At 39.0% G+C, this 24,763-nt stretch overlaps 1 protein-coding gene and 1 pseudogene across 3 annotated transcripts in view; one reads left to right on the top strand and one right to left on the bottom strand.

The window, feature by feature from the left end:
* Window positions 1-24,406, top strand: part of TET2 (tet methylcytosine dioxygenase 2) — a 115,758-nt gene extending 91,352 nt beyond the window's left edge. For 2 of the 3 annotated variants that reach the window (XM_036344294.1, XM_036344283.1), the window contains 5 exons: window positions 4,535-4,685; window positions 8,179-8,268; window positions 15,259-15,396; window positions 16,842-17,196; window positions 19,597-24,406. In XM_036344294.1, the coding sequence (XP_036200187.1) occupies window positions 4,535-4,685; window positions 8,179-8,268; window positions 15,259-15,396; window positions 16,842-17,196; window positions 19,597-21,119 (2,257 nt within the window). In that variant the 3' untranslated portion in view covers window positions 21,120-24,406. Of the gene's footprint in view, window positions 1-4,534; window positions 4,686-8,178; window positions 8,269-9,327; window positions 9,458-15,258; window positions 15,397-16,841; window positions 17,197-19,596 lie in introns of those variants that run through there. The other variant, XM_036344305.1, reaches the window with a different exon arrangement.
* Window positions 6,366-6,498, bottom strand: LOC118660935 (annotated as a pseudogene).
* Window positions 24,407-24,763: the final 357 nt, after the last annotated feature.

Raw genomic sequence — 24,763 nt, 5'->3', positions numbered from 1 at the left:
CCACAACACTTATTCTTCCCACCAAAATGTCATTGCTTTTCTTGAAAACTGCTTCTGGAAAGCTACAAGCCTTTTGTTAATTTCCACATTTCTCAAAAGTTGCTTCTGGCAATGTTTACTAGTATTCTCATTGCTTTTATGGTGGAGAGGATTTTCAGAGATTCTTATTCTACCACCTTTGCTGATATCTGTAAAGTTATCATTTATATTTATAACAGTTTTTCTGCATCTATTAGCTGGAATTCTTTAAAGAATGTTTCCTTATCAACTCTTTGGTTACCATTAAATATAGTTTGTAAACAAATGACAGAATAAATTCATGGTAAGCTGTGAAATTTCTGAATAGTGATTTAGTGCTTTAGTATTAATCCAAAAATCATCAATTAGTTTGTTCTTTTTTTTTAGTGTCACTATTAACTCATGGATTTTAACCTATGTTCAATAACAAGTTCTCTTCATGTCACAATATAGAGAAGTAAGTTCAAAATAATATCATTACTACTAATACACTATTGATATTCAATAAGGGCAGAAGAGCAATGCATGAACAAAATGAGAATTTCAATAAAGAGATGGAAAATATTTAAAAGTCCCATACATAAACCACAAAACTGAGGAATACATAATTCAACTGAAAATTTCACTAAAGGGATTCAACAATAGACTACACCACTGAAATAAAAAACAGGGCAAAGAGCAGCGGAATTCATCCAATCAGAGGAGAAAAAAGAAAAACAAAAATCAAACAGGAGTGAAGACAACTTAATAGTTTATAGATGTGAGGACCAGTATATACATTATAGAGAACCTAGAAGAAGAGAGAAAATGGCAGAAAGCTCATTTAAGAAATAATAGCTGAAAAATATCTAGAGTAAACATGCCAAAACTTCTGAGATGCAGCCAGAGCAGTTCTAAGAGGAAGCTTTATAAAAATGAATACCTACATTTGCGGGGAATATCTCAACCTAACTTTATACCTTAAGGAACATGATAAAGAGAAAAAAAACTAAGCCCAGAATTAGCAAAAGAGGAAATGGCAATGATTAGAGTGGAAATAAATGCAACAGGGACCAAAAGACAATAGAAAAGATAAATGCAATAGAGATTTTTAAAACTGAATTTATTGGGGTGACATTGGTTCACAAAACCATACAGCTTTCAAGCATACAACTCAACACAACATTTGCACACTGCATCATGCACCCATCACCCAAAGCAATCTCTTTCCATCCCCATTTATCCCCCATTTGTCCACCTCAATAGAAACAAATAGCCAAACCCTTAGCTACACTTACCAAGAAAAAAAGAGGGAGAACTCAAAGATATACAATTATAAATGTAAAAGAAGACTTTGCTACTGATACCACATAAATACAAAGGATCATAGAGAATATTATGAACAATTATATACCAACAAATTAGACAACCTAGAAGAAATAGATAATTTCCTAGAAACATAAAGCTTAATAAGACTGAGTCATGAAGAAAAGGAAATTTTAACAGAACAATTAATAGTAAATATATTAAGTCAGTAATCAATATCCCCATGTGAAGAGAAATCTGAGACACCCAGAGAGCATTATGTTAAGTAAAATAAACCAATCAGAGAAATCAAGTATGATACGATTTCATTCATATGTGGAATCTAATGAACAAAATGAACTGACAAATAGAAACAGACTCACAGTTGTCAGAGTGGGGAGGGGGTTGGGGGTGGGTGGGTGAAAAAGGTGAAGGGATTAAGCAAAAAACAAACCAAAAACACACAACAGTATGATGATTACTAGAGGGAAAGGGGGGTGGGAGGAGGGAGATGAGGTTATAAGGGGGGATGAATGGTGATGGAAGGAGACTTGGGGTAGTAATTACCTAATACAATATACAGATGATGTATTATAGAATTGTTCACCTAAAACCTATATAATTTTATTAACCAATGCCACCCCCAATAAATTCAATTAAAAATAATAATTTAAAAAAAAACTCACAAAAAAGAAAAATCCTGGACCAGATGGCTTTAATGGTGAATTCTACCAAACATTTAAAGTTGAATTAATAGCAATCCTCCTTAAACTCTTCCAAAAAACTTGAAGAGAAGAGACCACTTTCAAATTTATTTTATGAGCCCACTATTAATCTGGTACCAAAACAATGGGCACTATGGAAAAAGAAAACTACCAACCAGTATCCCTGATGAACACAGATGTATAAATCCTCAACAAAATATTAGCAAACCAAGTTCTATAGTGCATTCAAAGGATCATACACCATGATCAAGGGGGATATATTCCAGGGATGTACATATGGTTCACCATACCAAATTAGTCACTAATCATCAGGAAAATGCCAATCAAAACCACAATGAGATATCACTTCACTCTTGTTAGGATGTCTATTATCTAAAAACAAGAGGTAACAAATGCTGGGAAGAAAAAGGAGCCCTGTATACTATTGTTGGGAATGTAATCTGTAACAGCGACTATGGAAAATAGTATAGAGATTCCCTAAAAAAATTAAAACTAGAACTACCATATGATCTAGGAATACCACTTCTGGGTATATATCCAAGAAATTTTTATCTCAAAAAGATATCTGCACTCCAATGTTCATTACAGCATTATTAATAACCAAAGTATGGGTACAATCTAAGTGTCATCAAAAGGTAATGGGGTAAAAAAGATGTGGTATGTGCATACACACACAGGAATACTATCCAACTTTCAAAAAGGAAATCCTGACATTTTTGACAACATGGATTAACCTGGAAGTCATCCTAAATGAAATAAGCCAGGCAAATACTGCATGCTATCAGTTACATGTGGGATCAAAAACAAAAGACAATCAGACTCTTAGAAGCGGAGTAGAAAAGTGGTTGTGAGGGGCTTGAGACAAGGGGAAATAGGAAGAGACTTACAAAAGGATACAGTATTTCAATTATAAAATTAAGGCCGGGGGATCTAATGTACAACATGGTGACTATAATACATAACACTGTACGAGATATTTGAAATTTGCTAAGAAAGTAGAACTTAAAATTTTCTTTCCACATCAAAAAGTAAAAAGAAAGAAAAAAAAGATAAATACGTGAGCTGATGGATGTGTGAATTAACTCGATGGAGGAAACCTTTCACAATGTATACATTATGTCAAACCATCACGCTGTACACTTTACATATCTTACAGTTTTGTCAATTATACCTCAGTAAAGCTGAACAAATACCTACTTAATATAGTTTGGTTGGTAGGTTGTTTTATCATGTTTTTTTGTTGGCTTCTTAACTTTATTTGTTTATTGCTTTCAGGATATATTGACTTTGGCTGTGAGGTCACAATAGTGTATTTTATCCAAGAACTACGGAGCACTCACATACCCATCAGTAATAGAATGGTTAATTTGTGGCATATGATGAAAAACTAAACTCCATGAATAAATACATAAATAAAGCATGATACATGCAACAACATGGATGGGTATTATAAACATAATGTTGAACAAGGCAAGGCATAAACAGTTTATACTATACTATATAGTTTATACTATATAGTTCCACTAGAGGCTCAGTGCACGAAATTCGTGCACTGAGGGCAGGGGAACAGTCTCTCAGCTCGGCCTGTACCCTCTCACAGTCCAGGACCCCTTGCTCCTTACCGCCCGCCTGCTTGCTGCTCCTTATAGCTCGGCTTGCTGCTCCTTAGTGCTGCGTGGAGGTGAGAGAGGCTCCTGCCACCACCGCTGCACTCACCAGCTGTGAGCCCAGCTTCTGGCTGAGCAGCGCTCCCCCTGTGGGAGTACACTGACCACCAGGGGGCAGCTCCTGCGTTGAGCATCTGCCCCCTGGTGGTCAGTGCACGTCATAGCACCAGTTGTTCTGGTCATTTCACCGTAATGGTTGCTTAGGCTTTTATTATATAGATATGCATATTTATGTATTTATGCATAGATATAGTTTTGCCTATTTTATACTGTATATACAATATATTTAACACTAGTATTTTAATATAGTATTTTTATGTTAACAGGCAAAATTACATACACATATGTGTATATATATATACATACACACTATATACAGTAGGTATATAGTATCCTATATGTAGTATAAAATAGGCAAAACTGTGTTTGCGTGTATATATATAATTGCTAAAAATAAGCAATACTAATCTCTTCTAATAGAAGTTGCTTTTGGGGGGCAATGCCTAGAAGGAAGAATTAAAAGGAGATTCTGGTGTGCAAGTGTATGTTTTGTTTCTTCATTTGGATGCTACTGTTTGGGCATTTCACTTGTAAGCATTTGTAAATTATGAAATTATGTTTACTTTCCTGTGTGTGTATTATACTACAATAAAAATTTTTTTTAAATTGTGTTTTAAAGTCAATTAAAATAGTTCTTTTCTGATGTGATTATGTCAGAGCTTAATATAGAGTTAGATTAGATGTTATTAAAAACTACTTTGCATGCAGACACTCAGAATATGAGATTGGTAGCATAGCTATTGCTATCCTCAGCCATGACTTGATCCTTTGATTTCTCAGGAGAACCTGTGCCTGTCAAGGGCTGGATCCAGAGACCTGTGGTGCCTCCTTTTCTTTCGGTTGTTCATGGAGCATGTACTACAATGGATGTAAGTTTGCCAGAAGCAAGATACCAAGAAAATTTAAGCTGCTTGGGGATGACCCAAAAGAGGTTTGTTTACTTCCTGATGTATAATCTCTTAATCTTTCATGGAGAATTGATGAGCACAAAAAGACAATATGTCAGGGGTCCTCAAACTACGGCCTACGGGCCACATGCTGCCCGCCGAAAACATTTATCCTGCCCGCTGGGTGTTTTGCTGCCGCTGTGTGCATAGGAATTTGTTCGTAGTTTTTTTTTAAACTATAGTCCGGCCCTCCAACAGTTTGAGGGACAGTTAACTGGCCCCCTGTTTAAAAAGTTTGAGGACCCCTGCAATATGGCATACTCCATTCACCTCTAACAGAGAGTTTCATCTCAGAGATGAATCAACAAAATCTTTGCTAAACTGTAATCACATTGTAATAATTTAAGTTAGCATAATAACCATGTTACATCAAAGTTATAGATAAAACAACATAAACTCTTCATGCCTATTGCCTTTTATATTTATTTATATTTTATATTAATTCCAGAGTTTTAAACAGATGTCATTTCAATATTAGAACTAAATGTTAACACTTCAATGTTAAAACTTTCGTCCATTGCACCCGAATAATAGAAGTCATGTTCGTGACTGCCACGTTCAGAAAAGGCCATTTCTAGTCACATTTTCACACCAGGAGATTTGGTAATTTAGTTTCTGTAATTAATGCATTCAAGTACCTAAAACATACTTAGATTTTAATACAAAAGTATAATTTAAATCAGTGAACACTGATTTCTTATTTAAGTCACTGATTTTTGTTTTCCTCAATAATATATATTTGTCAAAATATAACTTGTAGGTTTGTATCAAATTTTAAACTTTTGCGTAGCATGCATTCTAGAGTATGCTAATTGAATAATCGGGAAACCTCAGTATATTTAGCATTTAGATATGACCAAGTTTTTAATTATTCTGTGCACCTTATAATTATCTTTCAAATTTTAAATGCAATTGAAGTAAACAATTATGCTATGGATATTAGAATATTGGTATGTCCTTTTAAATGAAAAATTTGTTACTTTATTATTTATGACTACAACTGCAAGTGAAAGTTTAATAAAGTACAAAAACTTTTGAAATTGATATAATTTTTTTTCATAGTATCATTTTTTAAAATACTTTTATTGATTTCAGAGAGGAAGGGAGAGGGAGAGAGAGATAGCAACATCAATGATGAGAGAGAATCATTGATCAGCTGCCTCTTGCATACCCCCTACTGGGGATCGAGCCCACAACCTGGGTTTGTGCTCTTGGCCAGAATCAAACCTGGGACCCTTCAGTCCACAAGTTGACACTCTAGCTCAGGGGTGGGCAAACTTTTTGACTCGAGGGCCACAATGGGTTCTTAAACTGGACCAGAGGGCTGAAACAAAAGCATGGATGGAGTGTTTGTGTGAACTAATATAAAGTCAAAGTAAACATCATTACATAAAAGGGTACGGTCTTTTTTTTTTTAGTTTTATTCATTTCAAACGGGCCGGATCCGGCCCGCGGGCCGTAGTTTGCCCACGGCTGCTTTAGCTACTGAGCCAAATTGGCTAGGGCAGTGGTCGGCAAACTGCGGCTCACAAGCCACATGTGGCTCTTTGGCCCCTTGAGTGTGGCTCTTCCACAAAATACCACATGCGGGCGCGCACATACAGTACAATTGAAACTTCGTGGCCCATGCGCAGAAGTCGGTATTTTGTGGAAGAGCCACACTCAAGGGGCCAAAGAGCCACATGTGGCTCGCAAGCTGCAGTTTGCCGACCACTGGGCTAGGGCAATAGGATCATATTTTTAAACTGATAAGAACAGATACTACACTTGATCTTAGCCAAAAGGCCGAGAAGCGATAGGATCATATTTTTAATAAACTATATTATCTAAATGTGTTAGATGTCCTGTTTTCAAAAGAAAAAATGAACCTACACTAATAAAACAAAGATGCAAATTGACCATACCTTTGTGATGCCCACCAGCCAATCAGGGGTGAGTATGCAAATTAACCCAACAAAGATGGTGAGTTAATTTGCATATGCAGGCACCAAGTGGCCAGGGGCGAAGTGGGACGCAGGCGTTCCACACCGCCCCAGCCACTCTGGGCCTCTGGGCAGTGTGAGAAGGCAGAAAGATGGCTCTGGCCAGAGCAAAGGCAGAAGCAAGGCCCATTCTTGCACGAATCTTCGTGCATCGGGCCTCTAGTACTAAATAAGCCCAATTTAAAGCAGCAATTTTGCATGCTGTCAGCCATTTTAATTTTCCACACTAGAGAACTTTTTCACCACTTTTTCATAAGTGCTTATCACTCAAGCCAGATTTCACGTAAACCAAACTGAGTATTCTCACCTACAGTTTTCAAAAGCATATTACTTTAAAAATCTATTATTTGGGTGGGTGGGTAGGTAGGTGGGTGGGGTTACTGATCATTTCTCCTTTCAAATAAACTTTGCCAAGTTCTTCATATACATTCTAGTTGTGACGATTTTATTCATATTTGAAGCATTAAGTAATTATTAGTTATTATGTGAAGAGATCCTTTTAAATTTTGAAATGCTATTTTAATAGACATTTAAAAGTATGGAGGTTAGAAATAGACAACTTAAACCAAACAAATCCTTTTAATAGCCATCTTGCTTGGCAGCAAAATGGAGAGGGAGTAGAGAATGTGACCTCTTTAAGACTGTATATTTTTCTTTAAATGTGTCTTAGCCAGACCTACTATACATTACAAAGAGCATCTAAGTTCCCCATGAGCCACAGACTACTAACATGCGAATCAGATCCTTAAACCCTCGGTGCTGGGCATCATAGGAGGCACTAGACCTACTGCCCCAAATGAGGTTGCTCTGTGTTCATTCTGGAAGGCCTACTACAAGAAGTCCATGAGGACTTGCAGATTTTATCAATGAGCATCACAGAGGACGTGGGTGGCTAGTATGAGAGGGGTGGAGTGGTTTATCGCAGAGGAAATAAAGTCACTTTCTTAGAATGAAAATGGGGGGAAAAAAATCCATGCAATTTATTTTAAATCCAGTCTTAGAAGGGAATTAAAATGACTTTAGCAGGAGCATGCTGTCTCTACAAATTAAGTTTCCTCAGTGACTCAAGGGAGGACAGACCAGCTTAAGAAATACGCTTTAGTCTTTCAGTCAGAACCCTCGCTGTGGGAAAGGAAAAGGAAAACAAAAATAATTTATAAAAAAAAAAAAAAAAGCCAGATAGTATAGTTTCATTCTCCTAACCCTTCTATCAGCACAGGCTTCTATTTATAAAATGCCAAATATCTGCATGCAAAGTAGAAAGTTGATTAATCTTATCAGAAGAGCTAGATATTAATAGCACATATGAAACTGGGTAATATATGGCCTATACTTTCACTTAGAAATAGTCATGTTAAGATGCTTTATTTAGTAAGATGAATAGTATATAGTGATTTGTATCTAAGATATGGGGGGGAGGGAATCTAATTGATAGTCTCATATATAGAGAGAATGGATTTAGAATTTAATATGTAGAATTATTCATTTTATACAGGAAGAAAAACTGGAGTCTCATTTACAAAACCTGTCTACTCTTATGGCACCAACATACAAGAAACTTGCACCTGATGCATATAATAATCAGGTAAGTTTAAATAACTGACAACAATTGGGACCATTTACTTAGTATTGATGACCTATCTACCTACTTCCAAACATATTTTTGAAATGATTTTTGTAAAAAATTTTCTAACTTTTTTCTATCTAATTGTTTAAATCACTGCTGTGTTCTATTTCTGGTAAATATAAAGTATACCATTTTGCTCTTTTAATCTGTAAATATGAGCTTTTGAGGCTCACAATATCTACTAATTGTGTTCTCATCAAATAATTTTGTCCCTGTAAGCAGACTTTGGTGATTAATTAAAATTATGTGGCCCAAACTATAGGTTCAACCATTTAACAACTGTTTTCTCAGAATGTCTATACATATAAAGCTATTAGAGGCCCAATGCATGAAATTCATGCAAGGGGCTTGGCCCTCGCAGCCGCGTCACTTGCCTTGGCCCTCGCAGCCCCGGCTTCATCCAAAGGTCATCTGGAAGGCTGTCCAGTCTAATTAGCATATTACTCTTTTATTATTATAGATTGGTGCATTACTTTGCAAGTGTCCAGATATGCCAGATTTTGCCAGGTCCTTTTTATTTTGGCCTTGGCTCTGTGAACCAAGCAAAAACATTTTTTTCTTATTGTATAAGTATGTTCTACACTGTACATACTTAGAAGGCTATATTTTTCTCTTTTTTAATTGAATTTATTTGGGTCACATTGGTTAATAAAATTATATATGTTTCGGGTATATAATCCTACAGTACATCATCTGTATATTGTATTATGACCCAGGTCAAGTCTCCTTCCATCATCATTTATTCCCCCTTTATCCTCTTCTACTTCTTCCCACTCACCCCCTTCCCTCCAGCAATCACCATGAGTTGTCTGTGTCCATGAGTCTTTCTTTTTGTCTTTGCTTAATCCCATTACCTTTCTCACCCAGGCCCAACACCCCCTCCTTGGATAGCAGTCAGTCTGTTTTGTGTATCTATGAGTCTGTCTCCACTTTGTTAGTTTATTTTGTTCATTTGATTCCATATGCAAGTGAAATCATATGATAACTTGTCTTTCTCTGACTGGCTTATTTCACTAGCATAATACTCTCCAGGGCTACGTTTTCTAAAGTATTCGTTCAGAAATTCTCATGAAGGAAGCAGAAGACTATCCTGTTTCAATAATATCAACGACAAAAAGTATTAAATAAAAACCTGATACAAACCAGACACTGTTTAGTCACTGTGGATCTACATATGAGCAATGTAGGTTTTCTGTCTTTAAGAATTTCTTTTCTAAGTGAGATATAGATATGTACAATAGCAATTACAGAATAATACAATAACAGTTGGGCTAGAAGATGTGCATGTTTCTGAAGAAACAAAAAGGTTCTCCCTGAGAGTAGAGATGTAAGGTCACAAAATCCTTGGAGGCCACCTAAAGGATTGTTGAACTTTATCATGTAGGTAAGAAAGCAACCATTTCGGTGTGCTAAGTGTGTGTTGGGGGGTGGGGAGAGGGCGAAGTGATTTAATTTTAAAAAGGTTGCTCAGCTACCCAAATATGAATTTTTCATAGGTGCTATTAATCAAATTATTTTAGCTGGGGAAAGGGACAGGATAACAAAACATTGATATGCTTTTTTACTCCTTTGATTCTCATTATAGACTGTCTCATTCACACCTGATTTTCTAAGCATTTATATTTAACCTATTACACTTTCTTTCGAGTATTTTATGCATCACCTGAACCTGGAGTGCTCAAAATATGGAAGTAGTCAAAATTTTTAAGTTATAGCAAAGTAACTATATATGACTCCTGAGATGTGTTTCACTATCTTTGTAGGAATAACTGTAGAGGTGTACTAATCAATGGGCATCAAGTTTTGGTTAGGCAAGATGACTAAGCTGTAGAATCTGCTGTATAACACTTATACCTATAGTCAAAAAAATGTAACTTAAAATGTGTTACAAGGGTAGATCTCATGTTAAATGTTCTTATCACAATAAAATAAAATTTAACTGCATACATTTGTACATACAAATAGATTTAATTAATAAATTAATTAATTCGATTAATGGCTGTGAATGGATAGGTGTTTTTTTATATATGCATGATAGGTACCATTAGTAATGTTCATCTATATGTCTTAACATGGTTTAGAGATCAAAAAAGAGCCATGTGACCTTTCTACACAGTAAATGGGAAGATGTTTTGAGGTATGGATGCTGGCAAAACCTACCATTTGATTTTTGCCTGCTTCCCTCAACTGAATATATTAACTTTATTTCTCATATCTGAATGTGCTTCCTTGCTTTAGTCCCTGTTTTCATATTTAAAGTCTTGTTGCTAAAGTTAAGCTTCATTGGGTCTTCAAAGCATGTCTTGATATTTTTTTTAGAGAGAGAGGAAGGAGGAGGGATAGATAGAAACATCGATGAGAGAAAAACTTCATTGACTGGCTGTACACCCCCTACTGTGGACTGAGCCTACAACCTGGGCATGTGCCTTGACCAAGAATCAAACCAGTGATCTCATGGTTTCTGGGTCAATGCTCAGCCACTGAGCCACACTGGCTAGGCCAGAGTCATGAGTTTCAATACACAAATATACTATGTGAACCCAGTAGTAAATAATATTCAAGCCATCAAAAACATCATGTTGTGAGTGCAGATTCTAGCCATGATGAATTCCCAGGGACTGGATTTACTGTGTGTGTGTGTGTGTGTGTGTGTGTGTGTGTGTGTGTGTGTGTTTGTGTGTGTGTATAAAACAATTTTTTATATGTAGAAGTTGTAGAAGTAGAAAAATCACAGGATAGTAATGCCAGAGAAAGGAGAAATTAAAAAGGTGAATTTATCACATGGACCCGGACAACAGTGTGGTGACAGCCAGAGGAAAAGGGGGGTGAGGTAGAGGTGGAGGTGGGCAAAGGGGGTAAATGGGGGCAGAAAGAGACTGCTTGGGGCAATGAGCGCATGATGCAGGGTGCAAATGATGTTTTATTGAGTCGTACACTTGAAACCTCTATGGTTTTGCAAACCAATGTCACCCTAATAAATTCAATTTTTTAAAATAAAGGCAAACCTATGATTACTATAACTTATTTCCTGAAGAGTACATTAGGCTCCAGGGCTGAGAGGAGGTTCCTGAACAGACCCCAGGGTTATCTATGCATTAAGGAGACAAAGCTCAGACTATGGAGAAGTAACGTCATAGAACTTACAACCCAGATTATCAGGGAGGAGAGGGCATCATTGAGAAGAGCACCCATATCTGTAGAAAGCTCTGCTGCGTCTTCCCCTGACTACTGAACAGTGAATGCATGTGAAGAGATTACCAAGGCTGTAGAAAAAGACATCCAAAGGACTAGGCAGAACAATCCCTTGGTTTCATAACAGGACTTGGAAAGGTTTTGTTAATACTATTCAGAAGGAAAAGACCTATTAACATACGAAATTACAAAGAGCATATTCAGAATCTTATGGCCTTGGTAGCAGAAGTAGATTAGGCTATTCTGATCCCATCTAAAGATGGTTAAAATCAATTCTTGAAAACATCAAACTGACTCCATATAATGGCATCCCAGAACAAAGGCTTAAAAAAAAATCTCTGAAATAAAGAAATATCTTAATCCCATAAAAATTACTAGGTATAGCCTGGCCAGTGTGGCTAGGTGGTTGAACGTCGACCCATGAACCAAGAGGTCATGGCCCACTTGCCCAGGTTGCAGGCTCAATCCCTGGAGGGGGCGTGCAGGGGGCTGCCAATCAGTGTTTCTCTCTCATCAGTGTGTTTATCTCTCTATCCCTATCCCTTCCTCTCTCTCTAAAATCAATAGAAACATATTTTTAAAAATTAGGTATACAAAGAAGTGAGAAAATATGATCCATAATGAGGATAAGGGGAAAGCAATCAATAGACATTGTTCCAAAAATGACATGGTAATATGTAGACAAGGACATTAAAATATATCAGAGGAAAGTATAAGCATGATAAAAGAAAACTAAGAAGATATAAAAAAAGACCCACATTAAACTTCTAGAAATGAAAAATATATGATGCCTGCATAAAATAATACATTAGATGGAATCAACAGCAGATTAGTGAGCTGGAATATATAGCAATAGAAAAATTTCAATGTGAAATAAAGAGAAAAACCAAAACTGCAAATAAAATTAATATTGATGACCTACTAATGATTAAACTAATTATTACACTAATATATATGTAATTAGAGTACCAGAAGGAGATAGTGTACACAAAAATATTAAAGAAATAAGAGCTAAATTTTCCCCCCCAAAATTTGTGCAAAACTATAAACCCGTTGATCCTAGAAGCTGAGCAAGCCCCTAATAGAGGTGGAAAAAAGACAGAAGTGGACTAGATGAGAGATACATGGAAATCAATTTGCTTAAAGTCAGTGATAAAGAGAAAAATGTGAAAAGCAGATGGAGAAAAAAAGACATATTACATTTAGTGAGAAAACTGATAATAAACATAGGAAACTTCATGTCAGGAAAAGCAAGGAAGAATACAGAGGAGAAATATCTTTAAAGTACTGAAAGAAAAAACAAACTGTCAACTTAGAAACCCAGTGAAAACAACTCTTAAAAGTAAAGACAAAATAAAGATTTTCTTCAGACAAAAGCTGAAATAATTTATCACCAGCAGACTAAGATTTCAAAAATGTTAAAGGAAGTCTTCTGGTAAAAAGTAAATGATGCCAAATAGAAATCTGGATTGATTAAAAAAAAAAAATCACAAATAATATATATGTGAGTAAAAAGACTTTTTTCTTATTTTAAAGATATTTTGCTAAATAAAAAAAATATTAACAGTGTACTCTGACGTTTATAACACGTTGAAGTAGCACAGAGGCTTGGGAATTGGAAGACCGTAGTTTTCCTCCCCTCTTCACCCCACCTCACTCTACAAGCAATACGTTCTAATACCCCCAGAGGATGCCTGAAATTGTGGATAGTACTGAACCCCACATATACTTTTGTTCCTATACATACATACTGATGCTAAAATTTAATTTATAAGTTAGGCATAGAAAGAGAGTAAAAGCAATAAGAAAATAGAGTAATTATCTCTCTATATAAAAGCCTACGCAACTGGATGACCGGACGGTAGCTATGATGCACACTGACCAACAGGGGGCAGACGCTCAACGCAGGAGTTGACCCTTCATGGTCAGTGTGCTCCCACAGTGGAAGCGCCGCTCAGCTGACAAACGGGCGCCAGATGCCGGGCAGATGGCTGGTGAGCGCAGCTGTGGCAGTGCAAGCCTCTCCTGCCCTGCGCACCTGAATGGCAGTGGTGGCAGGTGCAGTGGGGGGCCGAGATGAGCCAGAGCCAAGGGCGCCCAGCCTGGGCGTGGGCTCCTTCCCGGCCGCCTGCTGCTTGGCGCACTACTTTGTGCTGTGCGGCATCGACACAGACAGCGGGCTGGAGCCCAACGAGCTGGCGGGTAAGGCCAGGCTACAGTAGTGTGGAGTGCACTGATCCCTGCAAGCCAAGCTGAGGGCCCCCCCACCAGTGCACAAATTCGTGCACTGGGCCTATAGTAACAATATATTGTAATAAAAGCTAATGTGAATATGGTCTCTCTCTTTCAAAATATCTTATGGCCTGTACTCAGCTTTTCACTTAAAGAGAGCAGTTTATGGCTTCTCTTTGGCATATCCGAATTACCAGCATCACTGTGCATGTGTTGTGGGCCATCATTAAGTAAAGTAAGGTGACTTGAACACAAGCACTGAGATACCACACAGTCAATCTGATAGCAAGTTGACTGCCAAGTGACTAATGGGCAGGCTGGCACATATAGCTAGAGATGCTAGACCAAGAGATGACTCACCATTCAGGTGGGACTGAGTAGGTTGGTGTGAGATTTCATCACACCCCTCAGAATGGTGTGCAGTTTAAAACTTATAAATGATTTATTTTTTGAATTTTCCATTGAATATTTTTGGACCACTATTGACAACAGGTAACAAAAACTGTGGAAAGCAAAACAGTGAATAAGGGGAGATTACTGCATACTGTTATAAGGTTCTCATATATGGAGTGGTATAATATTACTTAAATGCAGACCGTGGTAAGTTAAAGAGCACACCATAAACTTTAAAGCAAGCAGCCACTACATTAAAGCCAATTAAATTAAATTCTGTACCAGAAAGATGCCTACAAAATCTCTAAATATATGGAAATGGAGCAATATATTTCTAAATGACATATGAGTCAAAGAATAAATTATAAGGGAAATTAGAAAGTATTTCAAACTAAATGAAAGTTAAGAGATTACATTAAAATTTGCAGGATACAGCTATAAAGCATTGCTTAGCAGCGGTTCTCAACCTGTGGGCCACGACCCCTTTGACAGTCAAACGACCCTTTCACAGGGGTCACCTAAGACCATCCTGCATATCAGATATTTATTTACATTACGATTCATAACAGTAGCAACATTACAGTTATGAAGTAGCAACGAAAATAACTTTATGGTTGGGTCACAACATGAGGAACTGTATTTAAAGGGCCAGACGGTTGAGAACCACTGGATTAGAGACATATAGCATTGAACACTTATATTAGAAAAAAACTAATCAGCAGTGATAGAGATCAGTGGGTGCCTGAAAACAAAGAGGAGGCATGAATTATAAAGCGGTATGAGGAAATTTGGGGGAGTGATGGATATGTACATTATTTTGATGGTGGCATGGTTACATGTATTATCATGTCAAACTTACCGAATAGTGCTCTTTAAATACATTCTGTTTAATGTCAGTTATACCTCAACACTGTCAAATAAAAACTTTACTATGTGAAGGTACTGGCTTTATTGTGTACCATCCTCTTGTTTTTGGATCTAAAGTAGGCAACAGTTCTAAACGTTCTAAATATGACAGTGTCTCTTTGACCTGTTCAGTGCACAGATCTTGGGCTTTCTTAGCAAATGTGTGCCCAGGAATTTAAAAAGCCTGAGTACCTCCCCACTCACACACGTACTTGTATTTTTCAGATTGAATATGAACACCGAGCGCCAGAGTGCCGCCTGGGTCTGAAGGAAGGCCGTCCGTTCTCAGGGGTCACTGCGTGCTTGGACTTCTGTGCTCACGCCCACAGAGACTTGCACAACATGCACAATGGCAGCACCTTGGTAAGTGCGGCTGAGGACGGGCAAGCAGCATGCCCCGTGGAGGAGCAGCGGGCTGGCAGGGAGCAGCATGTGCTTAGAGTAACACGCTCTCTGCAGGTGTCACACAGCACAGCAGCGTTTTCATGAATGAACTGTTGTTGCATAACTGTTTGGCATAACTAGTCCTCTCGTAACAGGTTGGCACACCAGGGGAAACTGTGTTGACAGGCACATGAAAATCATGGAAATTCTCAGTGCTAATCTAAACCAGTGACTGTGGGTTGCCAGCTCCTAGCAGTTGGCTGCCAAAAAATCTTTAAAAATTACGTGTCAGATATCTGGTAGGTTGTGATCAGTTAAGCAACAAGCCAAAGTACCAGTCGCCTTGCAGAGAAGTACAAATGGAAGCACATCGTCACTGTCGCAGTACCTACTATAGAAGATTCAAAGTGAAAAAGCCCACGGGAACTACATATTCCAATGGGTGAAATGCATTGGGCCTTATAACTGGAGGCTATGGTACGGGGAGAAAATGAATAGTCTTAGGGTAGGGCAACCTTCCATACTAACGAAGTCCAGGAAAAGGGCTTGCCTGGAGAGAGCCGATCCGAGGTGGAGATAAGGAATGAGAAAGCTCAAGTGAAGAAACTGCATTCATCAACCTAACAAAGTGGTTCTCCACCTTCCTAATGCCGCGACCCTTTAATACAGATCCTCATGTTGTGGTGACCCCCAACCATAAAATTATTTTCGTTGCTACTTCATAACTGTAATTTTGCTACTGTTATGAATCATAATGTAAATATCTGATATGCAGGATGTATTTTCATTGTTACAAATTGAACATAATTAAAGCATAGTGATTAATCACAAAAACAATATGTAATTATATATGTGTTTTCTGATGGTCTTAGGCCACCCCTGTGAAAGGGTCGTTCGACCCCCACATGGGTCGCGACCCACAGGTTGAGAACTACTGACCTAATGCAATCATCAACATGGATATAGTCATAGTTAAGGAAGGGGACCAGTTAATGAGAAAACAAACGACGGGCACTAAAGTTATATAGTAGGGTAGAAAAGAATTCAGGGAGGTAGTAGCAATAGTGGAAAGAATTTGAGAAAACTGGTGCACATGACGAGAGAAAATCATTGATCCACTGCCTCCTGCACACACCACGCTTGGGATCGAGCCCACAATCCGGGCATGTGCCCTGACTAGGAATGGAACTGCGACTTCTTGGTTCATAGGTTGATGCTCAGTCATTGAGCCATACTGCTGGGGGAATTGATCCACTCTTCATTAATAACAGACATAGTTTTAAGGTCACTGGTGTGGTCCAGTAGACCACCACCACAAATCTAAATACTAAGAGCAAGAAACACACACACACACACACACACACACACACACACACACTGTTGTTCTGGACTGAAACAGGCTGTTTGTCTTACTTTCCTACCAGGTATGCACCCTCACAAGAGAAGACAATCGAGAAATCAGAGGCAAGCCTGAGGATGAGCAACTCCACGTGCTGCCACTCTACAAAGTCTCTGATGTGGATGAGTTTGGGAGTGTAGAAGCTCAGGAGGAGAAGAAACGAAATGGTGCTATTCAGGTGCTAAGTTCTTTTCGGCGGAAAGTCAGGATGTTAGCAGAGCCAGTGAAGACGTGCCGACAGAGGAAACTAGAAGCCAAGAAAGCTGCCGCCGAAAAGCTTTTTTCTCTGGAGAACAGCGCACATAAGAATGAAAAGGACAAGTCCGCCCCATCCCGTACAAAGCAGACTGAAGGTGCAGCCCAGGCTAAACACTTGGCAGGTAAATTGAATGTGAAGCCTTGTAGATATATGTGTTATATGATACTTCAAATGAGCATTGTTCATTTTGGAAGGTCACATTTAGTCATGGTCTTAGTTCTGTACCAGAATCTTCCCCTAAAATCCCAAGGGCCAGGCTTTGTTCTTGGAGATGGTACTGAGCTATTGCACCATCAGCCCCAGCTTGATGGGGAACTTTGGATGTTATTCTATAATAAGTGGCAAAATCTCCTGATAGATAAGTGATATGGTAAAATCAGTGTTAATCTAGCAGTGGCAGGTAGACCACATTAAAGCTGAAGAAGCTAATAGTTTGGCGACAGAAGCAATAAACCAAGAGTGAGGTAATAAGAGCTTGCATTTTCGTGGTGACAATGAAGATGTAGCAGAAATGATGGGAGTGAATTCTTCCAAAATTAATACCAATATACTGATGGCAAAACATTGGGATAAGGAGGTGACAGATTTAAGGATGACTCCAAAGTTTTAAGCCCAGATAACTTAAGCAGTACAATTTATTGAAATAAGTTTGGGAACAAGCTTAAGGGGGTAGTGGTGGGAGAATAAGATGCCTTTCCTTAGCCATATTTTGTTTGAGGTTTAGGAGATGGGTCCACATGTAGTTCTTATAAAGCTTTCACCCATCCCAATGGATCACATCTACAGTAGTAGCAATAGAATGTGACTTATCAATACTTAGTCGATATTTTCTGTCCATAGCCCCTTGCTTTATGTCTGCAGTTAATAGTGTAAAAAATCATACAACAATGTAATAATGTCCATATCCAAATTGTAGGCCTGACCATTAACAAGAGAAAAGTGTATACCTTGTAAGTTTAGTGAACCAGTTTGCTTAGAACCAACCATCTTTGTCTTACAAAGTCAAATCTTCCTGGTGATTAATTTTGAAGCCCAAAGAAACTAAGTAATTTAGAATAATGTGCCAAAGATGCTTAATAAATATCTGTTGATTGGTTGACCCACTACGAGAAACTAATCCCATTCAGTCCATGATGTCCCTTTAAGTTAGCTGTAAAGTGTAAGCGTGTAGAACTTGGCCTCTCGTCCCTTCTAACCAGCTTCTGCAACGATCGTTTCGGTGGTCAGGGCTGCCAGTACAGTCCATCTGTTCTGATCTCAGGTAACGCTCTTAAGTGAGGTCATGAAACAACAGTATGACTTTTTAAAGTTTTCAACTTGCAAAGCTGAAAGTTTCATTCAAGTTTTATCTACAATTCTGTAAATTTCCTTTCTCAAGAGCATGCTAATGAAATGGGTCCGTGTGTTATATAAGATGCGTTGGGTGTTTAAATGAATGTCATTTTACTTCTCGTTGCATTGTTGAATATTTTCATAACAGATTTTATGCTACTTAATTTTAACTATTTAACCAATTTTATTGCATGCCAGGCAGTGTAGAAATAAAGTAAAATAAGGCATGGTCCCTTCCCACAGGAAATTCCTTCTTAGGAGGTTAAAAAGGGGGCTAAAAATGGATAATTACAATACATTGTGACTGTTGCTTCATGTGCTTTGTGGTGGGTACTGCAAAAGCCCTGGAGGATGAGGTCATAGAAGTGTTGCTCAAGGAAGGGATGCCTGTGCCAAAGGAGGGCAGGGAGCTGGGTGGGGGGCGGAGGGCACTTCATGCAGAGAATTTGCCATGATCAGAAGCAGAGGCTCCAGAGAATGTGATGCTCTCTGTGGAATGTCTTTTGGATGTTTACTACCTTTACCTTCACTTACCAGACTGTCCTTTTATGAGGTCTGTCATTTTATTTCTAACTAGAGGCCCTGTGCACGAAATTAGTGCACTTGGGGGGTATCCCGCAGCACAGATTGCACGAGGGCACAGGCCAGGCTGAGGGGCCCCACTGGTGCACTATTGGGGCCGGGGAGAGATGCAGGAGATTGGCCAGCTGGGAAGGGACCATGGGAGGACTCCAGGGCATGTTCGGCCTGTCTCGCTCAGTCTCGATCAGCCGGACCCCAGCAGCAAGCTAACCTACCAGTTGGAGCATCTGCCTCCTGATAGTCAGTGCATGTCATAGCGACTGGTCAATTGTCTTCCCCCTGGTGGTCAGTGCATGTCATAGCGAGTTGAGCTGCCTTAGCATATCATTAGCATATTATGCTCTGATTGGTTGAATGGCCAACCGGATGACTGGACACTTAGCATATTAGGCTTTTATTATATGGAATGCTTTAGACACAAAAAATAATGCCAGACAGTCATCAGCACCCTGACTCTGCTCTTACCTTGTTTGATGGGTGTTGTCTAATCCCGGTCGTGATTCTTACATGCATTTAAGCATCCTCACTAGCTTTCATAAAACAATGGTCAAGCATGCTTGTTCCTGCTCTTTTCTTATCTTGTCCACAAAACTTCTGTGACTTTCAGGATCAGTCATGCAGCTGTCCCAGCAACCCCAGCCCCAGTCACAGCCCCAGCAACTACAGAAGCAGCCTCCACAGCCACAGAAGCAGCCGCCGCAGCCGCAGCCGCAGCCGCAGCCGCAGCCGCAGCCACAGCCACCCCAGCAGCAGCCACCCCAGCAGCAGCCACCACATCACCCCTTGACTAATAACCATCATTCAGAGACTGTCAACTCTTACTATTCTTCTGGACACACCAATCTATATATGAGACGGCCCAATCCAGTCAGTCCTTATCCAAGCTCTTCACACACTTCGGATATTTATGGAGGAGGCGCCAACTGTGTGAACTACTATTCCACCTCATCCCAAACTGCGGGTTCATATTTGAATTCTTCTAATCTCATGAGCCCCTACCCTGGGCTTCTAAATCAGAACAACCAATATCCATCATATCAGTGCAACGGAAACGTATCCATGGACAGCTGCTCCTCCTATCTGGGTTCTTACTCTCCCCAGTCCCAGCCCATGGATCTCTATAGGTATCCAAACCAAGACCCTCTCTCTAAGCTAAATCTGCCGCCCATCCACACGCTTTACCAGCCGAGGTTTGGAAACAGCCCGAGTTTTACTTCCAAACCCTTGGGTTACGGAAACCAAAATATGCAGGGGGACACCTTCAGCAGCTGTACTCCCAGGCCAACCGTGCGCCACGTGGGGACGCTGCCTCCTTATTCCACGCACGAGATGGATGGTCACTTCCTGGGGGCCACCTCTAGATTCCCACCCAATTTGAGCAACCCCAGCGTAGACTATAAAAACGGGGAGCATCCCCCATCTTCTCGTATGCTCCATAACTACGGCGCCGCCCCGGGCATGTTCAACAGCTCTCTCCACGCCCTGCACCTCCAGAACAAGGAGAACGACATGCTTTCCCACACAGCTAACGGGCTCCCCACGATGCTTCCCGGCCTGAGCCACGATCGAGCTGCCGCTGCCCAGCAAGGCTTGCACAGGTTGCTAGACGCGAGCAGCCAGGACAAGCAGCCTCCTGCCGCGGAGGAGAACGACGAGGTCTGGTCCGACAGCGAGCAGAGCTTCCTGGACCCTGACATCGGGGGCGTGGCGGTGGCGCCGGCTCATGGGTCCATTCTCATCGAGTGTGCAAAGCGGGAGCTGCACGCCACGACCCCCTTAAAGAATCCCAACCGGAATCACCCCACCAGGATCTCGCTCGTCTTCTACCAACACAAGAGCATGAACGAGCCCAAACACGGCTTGGCGCTCTGGGAGGCCAAGATGGCCGAGAAAGCCCGGGAGAAGGAGGAAGAGTGCGAGAAGTATGGCCCGGACTACGTGCCTCAGAAAACGCACGGCAAGAAAGTGAAGCGGGAGCCCACCGAGCCGCACGAGCCCTCCGAGCCCACCTACCTGCGCTTCATCAAGTCCCTGGCCGAGAGGACCATGTCGGTGACCACAGACTCCACAGTCACCACATCTCCGTATGCCTTCACTCGGGTCACAGGGCCTTACAACACATACGTGTGACGTCGCCCCTGGTGTTGGTTACCTCATTCGAAAGACCACAGCCAACCAGCCCACAGTGTAGTTCTCATGACATGGGCCCTGGGGAAAGGGACACAGTATTCATGACAAAGGTGGTAGGAAGAACCTCAGCTCACCAGCAAACGCAAAAGAGGTCACCTTACCATAGCACTTAATTCCCACTGACTCCTAAGTGGTCACAGATGGCATCCATACAAAAGACCAAAGCATTCTATGCAAAACGAAGGTGGGGAGGAGAGTGTTCCACCATTTACATTTTTAAACACTGGTTCTATGATTGGAGGAGATGATAATGTAAATGTGACTTTTCCCCACCTTACAACTCTACACATCTGTGACCACTTTTTAGTAATACCAAGTTTGCATAGTCCTGGACACAAATCCAGTGAGTAATGTAGTATTACAGAGACAGGATTCTTAAACACCATTTGGTGCTGAACATATAATGTACTGAAATACTGGAATTATGGTTTTTTAACATGCAGTTTTTACTGTAATCTTAATATTAACTTTTATTTATCAAATAGCTACAGGAAGCATAAATGAATAGACAGCAAAACACTGAATTTCTTTGGGTGTTCTAAGAAATGGTGCTAAGAAAATGGTGTCTTTAATAGTTGAAAATTTAATGCCTTTATATCATCAAGATGCTATCAGTGAACTCCAATGCCCTTGAACAATAGGGGTACCTTTTCATTCAAGTTTTTATTATAATTACCTATTCTTACACAAGCTGTTTTTAAAATGTGGACATTTTAAAGGCCTCTGGATTTTGCTCATCCAGTGAAGTCCTTGTAGGACAATAAACGTATATATGTACATATATATATATATATATATATATACACACACACATGTATATGTGCACACACATGTATATGTATAAATATTTTAAATGGTGTCTTAGAAGCACTTTGCCTACCTAAGCTTTGACAACTTGAACAATGCTAAGGTACTGAGACGTTTAAAAAAAAAAGTTTACTTTCATTTTAGAATGCAAAGTTGATTTTTTTAAGAAAGCTTTTAAAATATTTTTGCTTTTAGCCATGCGTCTGCTGATGAGCAATGTGTCCATTTTTCATACAGCCAGTTCAATCCAAAACGGGGCTTACTGGATTCAAGGGAATACGTTAGTCCATAAAACATGTTTTCTGGTGCTCATCTCTCATGCTATACTGTAACAGTTTTATACGAAATTGTCTGCCAAGTTCATTGGTCAAACATGTAGTTTTCAGAATTTTCTATCCACTTCAGTAATGATTAACTTCATGCCACAGAGCCAGCCACGCCGTTCACTTACGCAAAGCGGTTTTACGGCTCTGTATGCTCTTCAGCAATCGAATGTCAGTCTGCCTTCGTGTTGATAATTGTACGTTGTGATGTTGTCACTTCTTGGCTTACGTGTCCTCTTTACAGGAAGACCGACCGAGCAGACTGGCCGGCATCAGTTGAATAAACAGGGTTAGTTCCATGTGAATCTGTTAATTAAAGGAAAAGAAAAGAAACAGGCAGCTGGCTTGCTGTGGCGGTTTTAAATCATTAATTTGTATAAAGAAGTGAAAGAGATGTATAGTAAGTAAATTAATTGTAAACAAAACTTTTTTAACGCAATGCTTTAGTATTTTAGTACTGTAAAAAAGTAAATATATATATATACATATATATATGGATTTGAAGCAGAATTCACATCATGATGGTGCTACTCAACCTGCTACAAATATATCATAATGTGAGCTAAGAATTCAGTAAAGGTTTGAGTGGTGTTCCTACTGTCATATACCTCAACACTAGTTTGGCAATAGGATATTGAACTGAGAGTGAAAGCTTAGAGCATCATGTACCATCATTTTTTTTCCAAGTCTTTCTTTTTTATAATTAAAACGCATACCTTTTTGTTCAATACTTGATTTCTTAGCAAGTATAACTTGAACGTCAACCTTTTTGTTCTAAAAATCAGGGATATTTCAGCTCATGTTCTCCTTATGCCAACATGTCACCTGTGTTTATGTAAAATTGTAGGTTAATAAACATATTCTTTGTCAGGGATTTAAACCTTTTACTTTGAATCCCTCCTATTTTGCTTGTATATGTCCTCATGTAACTAAAACTAATTTTGTATATCTGTTGACCCCTTTTATTGTAAAGAAAAGCATTTTAAAAGTTTGGGGAGTATTTTGATTGTTTTGAGCAGGAAAAAAATTACATGAAAATAGAATGCACTGAATTGATAAAGGGAAACTTATAAGGCAGGAGTTTGGCAAGTGGCTGCTGGCTAGAGTCTTTGAACTCTCTAAATAAAGATGTTTTATCCTGTAATCAGTAGAGGTACAGATCCATAAGGACGTCCCCAAACAGGCAAAACATTTAGGGGTATGGTGTGCAATCGACTGTACAATTACATTTTGGTCTAAGTACACTTTTGCTTACTAAAATTTCAAATAAATTCTTAATCAAGGGAGCCTTTGAGATTTATTGGTCAAATCTTTCTTTATAACATGGCTTTTGTCTTTTTAAAAACTTTCCTTTCTGGCTGTGATCAATTTACAAATATTTCAAAAACATTTGTTTTGCCAATGTCTAACCACATAATTTTAAATATTTTACGTATAGCATATATCTAATGCCAACTATTTGGTTACTACATGCATATTTGTTGGTTTTGAGTCATCCATCCCTTTATGAATATTTGGTTTCTATATCATTCACTGTCACTTGTCAAACTGCTAGCCAGCAAGAGCAGGAAGTATAGTTTGGGGGGTTCAGGAGAGGTTAGGTAGGGAGAAGAAGAGAAAATTGAATGGCATATTGTAAATATCAGATCTATAATTGTAAATATAAAACCTGCCTCGGAATGAATGGCAAGCAAATCTCCAGTTTGCTTATATAGGAATATCAGGTTGACTATATAGCCATACTTGAAAAATGCTTCTGAGTGGTGTCAACTTTACTTGAATGAATTTTTCATCTTGATTGACGCACAGTGGTGTACAGTTCACTTCTCAAGCTAGTGGTCAACTTGTGTAGGAAACTTTTGCAGTTTGACACTAAGATAATGAGCTCTGTGTGCATTTTTTCTATGCTTTTTTAAAAACTTAGTTTCATTTCATTTTCATGAAATGTTTGGTTTGTCTATAAAATCTGAGGATGGTTATAAATACTGTAAGTATTGTAATGTTATGAATGCAAGTTATTTGAAAGCGTTTATTATTATATCATTCCTGATAACGCTATTAGAGTGTTTTTAATAAAATTTATATTTATTTAATGCACTCTAAGTATTGTCTTGTTAAAGTTTCTGTTTACTGCTTAAGTTATTGTCATCTCAATGAGGCTAAAGGGAATAAAAAGAATTCATTTTTAAAGATAATTTTAGTCATTCTTAATGTTAAACTATATCTAGAGTAATATCCACATAATTAAGGCCAAAATATTTCTCTGGTTAAATAGTTTAGGTATTAACCTTTTTTCCAGTTTACTTTTTAGCCTATTCACCTTACTTGAGTAGCCAGTGTAAGTCAGGAATAAAGTAATAGCATCTGCTGACCTTCATTAGCCTGACCACCCCTTCCTGTGTGTAGTTTGTAAGGGCCACCAGCAACAGCAGGTACACTGGGGTTGAGTTCACA

The sequence above is a fragment of the Myotis myotis genome, unplaced genomic scaffold (genome assembly GCF_014108235.1).
Source record: "Myotis myotis isolate mMyoMyo1 unplaced genomic scaffold, mMyoMyo1.p scaffold_m19_p_1, whole genome shotgun sequence".
In the NCBI taxonomy this organism is placed as follows: Eukaryota; Metazoa; Chordata; class Mammalia; order Chiroptera; family Vespertilionidae; genus Myotis; species Myotis myotis.
The sequence above is the reverse complement of the archived record's forward strand: the minus strand, read 5'-3'. Positions and strand labels throughout refer to the sequence as shown.